Consider the following 7,098-nt stretch of genomic DNA (forward strand, 5'->3'; position numbering starts at 1 on the left):
CCGTGAGCATGGGCTGACCGGCACCAGCAAGTCCAAGGTTACCGTACGTTTCCCCATCGACTTCCCGTCAATTCGTGGGCTAATTTGCTAGCCCAACCTGGTTCCCTATCGCTCCTTTGTCGCGGGCCGTCGTTCCATCGCGGACGATCCGACTATGCTTCGCCTGATGCCCGGGGATGACGGGTTTCTTTTGTGGACTGGGGCCAAGCAGGCATTCTTCGAGGGGGTTTGCCGCGAGGTGTGTGCCATATATGGCGACGAGGCCTCCCCCCAGGGTTTCCGCATCCAAGAGGTGAAGCAGTCCTGGCCCTTCGCCGCTCATCTCCTGTGAGGATGGCACCAATTGGCCGGGTTGGTCCGGTAGTTTTTCGATGGGGGTCCGGCTCGTTTGCAGGGGTTTTTGTTTCGATCACGCATTTCAGCGTTGACCTTTGAATGTATCTAACATGGCAATTCGATGTGGATTCGGTTGTCTCCCTTGTATTTAGGAATAAGACATTTTCTGCCGCCCCAATTTCTTCTTTTGCCTCCTGTAGCTTCGAATAGCTTGCTGGGCGTTGCCCATAGATTCTTCCGGGACCCATTCGTTATATTCACTTGGCCAGCCCGTCCATTTGACTAGGAAATACTGCTCATTGTCAAAAGTCTGCTCGTCTTTGACATCTTCGACCTCGAACTCCTCTTCCTCCTCCAAATCTGGGGGGTGGAGTTGGTCTTGCGAATCTGCACTGGATTCCCATCGTTCCAACAACGATATATGAAAGACATTGTGGATTCGACTATAGCAGTCAGGCAGGGAAATTCGATATGCCTGTTTTCCAATAGCTGCTAGGACCTTCAGGGGTCCAATATATCGAGGAGCTAGCTTCCGAAATGGGGCCTTGATTTTTAAATTCTTGGTGGACAGCTTCACGAGATCTCCCTTCTTGAAAGTTATTGGCTGGTGTTTTTTGTTATAGCGCTCCTTTGTCGCTTCGTTGGCTTTTCGCCAGTGATTTTGTAGGTTTTCCTGTAGTACAGCTAGCTTATCAATTCGATCTTTAGCTGCAGGGACCTCTCTCTGGGAAGTGCCGACCTCGGCACGAAGGTGAAAGTCAGGCGAATAGCCTAAGAGAGCCTCGAAAGGAGAATAACCAGTAGTTGAATTCGGAGCGTTATTGCAAGCAAATTGAGCAGAAGGCAGTAGAGTAGGCCAGTTCAGATGATTTTCATCAACAAAGCATCGAAGATATTGTTCAAGAGTCTGATTCATTCTTTCAGTTTGACCATCGGTCTGGGGTCGAAACGCTGTCGACAAACGGAGTTTAACCTGAGTATGGTAGGCAACTCGGGACCAAAATTTGCTAGTAAAAAGGGAACCTCTATCTGAGATTATACCCTGAGGTGGTCCAAACTGGAGTTCAATCTCCCTATGAAAGAGTTCAGCAAGTTCTGGAGCAGTTATAGTGCATGAAACAGGTAGAAATCGACACCACTTCGTGAACCTATCCACAATAACAAGGATTGAATCCAAAATATTGTCTTTTGTCATGACAGGAGGTAGACCTGTAATAAAGTCCATAGATAGTTCGACGAAGGGTCGGCTAGGAATCGGCAGCGATTCGAGCTCGCCGTATGGTTTATGCCTAGCAAATGTAACTCCTTGACATACAGGGCACTCCCTGACATAGGTAACCACATCTTCGTGGAGGTTTACCCAATGGAACTTTCTCCTAAGAAGGGCTTCTGTTCTTGATTGTCCAAAATGGCCTGCTAGCCGATCATCATGATAAAGGCTTAATAAACGTTGCCGAAGGCTTTGTCCTGCAGGGATATACAAGCGGTGCTTGTACGTAACAAGATTATCCTCGTTGATTCTCCAATGTTTGGACCCAGGGTTACCTTCTAAAACGGCAAGTTTTCGACGATGTGTCTCCATGTCTCCGTTTTGGATTCTTCCGATCAGGGAATACAATTCCTCGTTGATCTCAGGACAGAATGAGTCTTCATTCTTACATGCTCGGAACGCTGCCGATACACTGACACATTTGTCATGGAACAAGCTTGCTCCAACAGTTTCAGGACACAATAAGTCCTCATGCTCACATGCTCGGAACGCTGCCGACACATTGACGCATGGATCACGGAACACTTTTGCTCCGACAGTCCAGCCAACTGCTTCTATACCGGTTCGATCATATTCAGATCCTAATGAACTCAACGCACGCTGGCGGGTATGGGGTTCAGGGCTCTCCTGTAAAGACGTCTCGTCACACCCCAGCTGGAACTTCTCCGAGACTAGCTGTGATCTCACAAGGGATTCACCAGCTATTCGATGCTGCATCGACTTCAGAACCTCCGTATCAGGCAGGACTTCTGAGTCTCCTTTCATTCTCGACGGCGGGTCGGCAGGGTTGCGCCTACCGGGCCGATGTCGAATAATGAAGTCATAACCACTGAGGTACATACACCATCGAGCCTGACGGCCGTTCAGCTTCGGCTGTTTCATAAAGGTCTGGAGATTTTGATGGTCTGAAAGAACTTCAACAGTATGCGATGGCCCTTCAAGATATTGACGCCAATGCTTAAATGAATAAACAATAGCGAAAAGCTCTTGGTCTGGGGTCGAATAGCGAGTTTCAGCACCATTAAACTTCTTCGACCAGAATGCAACAGGGTGGTATACTTCATGGTCACCCGGCTGGGACAGTATCCCTGCCATACCCCATTGAGAAGCATCCGTTTCTATCCGGATCTTCTGTTGAGGGTCAAAATGCCTTAATAAAGGCGCAGTCTCAAAACTATGAAGAAGCTGTCGGAACGCTGCCGTTTCTTCACTAGTCAATGCCACTCTCCCAGGCTTCTTCCCATTCTGGGTGCCTTTCAAAAGGGAGGTCAGTGGCAACGCAATCAAGGAATAATTCTTGATAAAACGCCGATAAAAATTGCAGAATCCCAAGAATACTTGGATCTCACGGTATGTAGTTGGTATCGGCCACGCAAGAATGTCGGATACCCGTCGGGGATCCATCGACACACCACGCGAGGATATAATATATCCTAGAAATTCAACATGATCTTGGTAGAAAGTGCACTTTGATAGCTTGACATAAAGATCTGCTTTTCGTAAGCGTTCCAACACTTGATGTAGATGAAGAGTATGAGAAGGGCGGTCCTTTGAAAAGATGAGAATATCATCTAAATAAGCGACGCAGAAAACGTCCAACACATCATAGAGAGCCAAATGGATATAGTTTTGAAACGTAGCCGGAGCGTTGGTTAATCCAAAGGGCATAACTAGATATTCGAAATGCCCGTAGCGGGTTCGAAAGGCCGTCTTCCATTCGTCTCCCTGTTTGATGCGAATTCGGTAATACGCATCCTGAACATCTAGCTTGGAGAAATATTTGGCTCCTGCAATCCTGTCTAGAATTTCTGAAATCAGGGGTAAAGGATAGCGATTCTTAACTGAAACCTTATTGAGTCCCCTGTAATCCACACATAATCGGAGGCCTCCATCCTTCTTTGGCACAAAAAGAATAGGGGCTCCTGCAGGACTTTTGGAAGGTCGAATTCGTCCTAATCGAATGTTTTCATCAATATAATGACGGAGGGATTGGAGCTCAACTTGAGATAAAGGGTAAATAGGTCCATGCGGTGGAATTTCGCCATCTTTTAGATCAATAGCATGGTCCGAGGGTCCGTGAGAAGGAAGTTGTTGAGAGCAACTAGAAGAGAATACATCTGCAAAATCTTGGAGCTCAGAAGGTAATGTGACCTTATCGGGTCCAATTCGTGAATAATTCGAGGAGGCTTCATCTTCTGGTAGCCAGACATCCTCTGGGAGTTTGATGACAGCATGAACATGGGCAAGATTTCGGCAAGCTTTTGTAAATTTGTGAGGGGATAAGACCTCCAATATTTGGGCCTCATACCACCACTGTCGATTCCATGCGGATAGGTGAATGCGTAGGTCTTCTAAGGTGGTCATTGAAAGTAGAATAGGGCTTCCGGAAAGATCTGGATCACGATTGATAGCCACACAATACCTCACGAATGATCGTGTAGTTCCCCTCGAATCAGTAGCGGTGATAGGGATTTTCCACACACCATAGGTGTCTATAGTAAGGCGATTAATTGCAGCAACCAGTGGGGCTGTAAGGCGGGCTGCGTTTGGATGGAATTGCTGAACAAATTGATAGCTAACAAGGTCAACCTCAGCGCACGAATCCAAGTCCGCGTGGGTTTCGAGTGTGTTTCTGAAGCGAATAGGCACATTGAAGCGAGTAGCAGTCCCTACTTCAGGCCAGTTCGTTGAAGACGTAGGGGCTTCTTCAACTACTGCCCTTTTCCCATCGGTTCTGGTTCGGTCCCATCTTTACCCCTATGAGGGCATCGGTTGGCTAAATGGTATTCACTGTTGCATTTATAACAGCGAAGGATTTCCCCTCTTTGATTCCTTCCGTTTCGAGGGGATTTAGACGGGGAGAACTTATTATTGGGCTGCGAAGGTCCGGATCCTCTGAAAGCCTTATTTGGATAGTATCCTCGGCCCTCTGGATCTCGTTTCCTCTTTCGGTTCAACATATTCCAATAATGGGTGGCAATAGATACCATTTCCTCTCGGGAGTCCGGTAGTTTCAATACATGTTCATGGATGTATCGACTGAGTTCCGGTGCCAGCTTTGAAAAGAAGGTCAATGCACGTTCGTTGTCTTGTTTGGGTTCGAAGTGACGCTCTAAGGTATCCAAGTAAGAATGAAACTCTCTCGGATCCTGATCAGTTCGCTGGTGGGCCCGTTCAAGCTGCCCCATAGTATCAGACTGTAGGGTAGCTGCGTTTCGAATAAGAGAAAGAGTCCATTGGATGAAGTGATCCCACGATTCCTTAGCATTTCGGCGGTCTTCCGGGGATTTTTCATCAATGTATCGGTACCATCTCTGCCGACAGGTAGAGTCCAAATAGCTAACTGCGGCTAGGACCCTTCGATTCTCTGTTCGATACTTCCGAGGGGCTCCCTCAAAAGTATGTAGTAGATCACGAATCCACTCCGTTCTCTGTTGTAAACTGAACCGAAGGGAGAAAATAGGGATTTCCTTGAGTTTAATTTCTCCCTTTTCTTGTTCAGAAGATGAGGTCGAGCTAGTACGGCGTCGTCGTGATTCTGTTAAGGATTCGATGCCTCCACATTCTGTTTGCAATACTTGAACCTGTTCTTTCAATTGCTTTAACTGTTCCAATCGGTGAATGGTGGCTTGCACTTCTTGAATGTCTGCCTGGGTTGGATAATGTGATTCAGGGGCAGACGAAGTGCCTTGAGGTAATTCCGACGAAGATTCGTTAGATGACATATTGCTTTTCCTTGGGTAACCAAAAGAAAGAAGGATTAGGAATTGTTAGGAACTACTTGACGCAGTAGACACGCTGGTTAGGCAAGGCAAGCAAGATAGTCAAAAGCAGTCTCCTATTGATTTCAAGACTAATCCTTGAGGAATCTCCTCCTCTAAAGGATCTCAGAACAATATATCATACAAAAAGGAGGGGTAAACAACATAATGATGTAGGCATCCGGATTGAAATCCCGACGAATCCGTATCGACCCCGAAGCGGCTGCCATAGTGGTAGATATGGGCTGCTGTAGCGGTAGGTATTGTATAACACTAAATATTATAAAATAGTTAATATTATATATATACTATAAAAAAATATAAAACCAGAAAAATATTAGATAGATTAATAATAAATTAACAGCTAACTATAAAATCTTTATTAAATAAAAATAATATTTAACAGTTATATTAAATAATTATAATATATTTAAGAGCTGCTATAGTATTTTAAATATTAAAACCTAATATATATATAAATATAAAAGTAAGTTTAAAAATAGAGAAAATTATCTAAAAAACTATTTTAATAATATTAAAGATTATTTTAGGCTTATTATTCTAAATAAGACCTATAATTTATATAATAAAATATTAGAAATATCCCAGACTGTATAATAAACTAAAAACAACTTTAATTTTTTATTTATAATAATATCTTTTTTTAACAACTATAATAGTAATTTTATTAGATATTTATAATTATTTCTTAAAAAATATTTAATATTTAAAATAATAGGACTGGTAGCTATAAAAAAGACTCTAATTATATCTTTAAATATTTATTATATAAATCTTATTTTTAGTAAGATTTTTCTTAAAAAATATATTATTTATATAAATCTAAATAAAAAAATATAATTAGTATAGTTTCGTGTTTTTCTAAAATATTTAATAATCCGAAGAATTCTTATATCTGTAATTCTATTTAAAAATAGTTAGATAATTAGTAAGAATATTCTCTCTGTAATATATAAAATATTTAATATAAAATTTAATTCTAAAAAACAAAAAGTTTATAAAACTTACTGAATTAAAAATTATTATATTATAATACTTAACTAGTTAGATAAAAAAAATTTATAATACTAGTAGACTATAGTATGTTTTTATTAATTAATTTTAAAAATCTTATAGCTTAATATAATTCTACTTAAACTAATTCTTCTAAAAGCAGATTTTTTTAAAACAGTTAATTTATAAAAAAAATATAAACTAATATCTAAATAAATATAATACTTATAAAAATAAAAATAAATTAAAAATATTATTATTATTAAAATATTTTATACGCAGTCTGAACCTCAGCAGAAAAGTAGAAATAATCTATAAATAGATATAAAATAACTAGCTATATTTATCTAAAAAATATTAAAAATATAAATTATACTAGGAGTTCTATATATATTAATATAGTTTAAAAAAAAAAAGTTAATTATATAAATATAATTTCCGGAAAAAAAGCTTTATATTCTAATAATTTTATAAAAAACCGGATTTAATATAAAAATAATTTATAATAATCTAATAATAAAAAAAAAACTGATATTATTATATACTTTATAAAAAAGTTTAAAAAATATATAATTCTAATTATATTCTTCTAACTTAACTCGACCGGTTTTAATTTTTAAAGATTTTATTAAAATATATATTTTTTTAGTATACTACTGTTACGCGTCTAAAAAGAACAGACTATAAAATATTTTTAATAATTAAATTAAAAAAAAA

At 40.0% G+C, this 7,098-nt stretch overlaps 1 protein-coding gene across 1 annotated transcript in view; it reads right to left on the bottom strand.

Annotated features, from left to right (window-relative positions):
- The window catches only part of BO95DRAFT_478116 (glutathione S-transferase), a 1,593-nt gene extending 1,086 nt beyond the window's left edge, over positions 1–507 (bottom strand). Inside the window, exon 1 of the mRNA XM_025590016.1 lies at positions 98–507. Coding sequence (XP_025447605.1) covers positions 98–322 — 225 coding nt within the window. The 5' untranslated portion in view covers positions 323–507. The remainder of the gene's footprint in view (positions 1–97) is intronic.
- Positions 508–7,098: the final 6,591 nt, after the last annotated feature.

The sequence above is a fragment of the Aspergillus brunneoviolaceus genome (assembly GCF_003184695.1).
Source record: "Aspergillus brunneoviolaceus CBS 621.78 unplaced genomic scaffold BO95scaffold_2, whole genome shotgun sequence".
In the NCBI taxonomy this organism is placed as follows: Eukaryota; Fungi; Ascomycota; class Eurotiomycetes; order Eurotiales; family Aspergillaceae; genus Aspergillus; species Aspergillus brunneoviolaceus.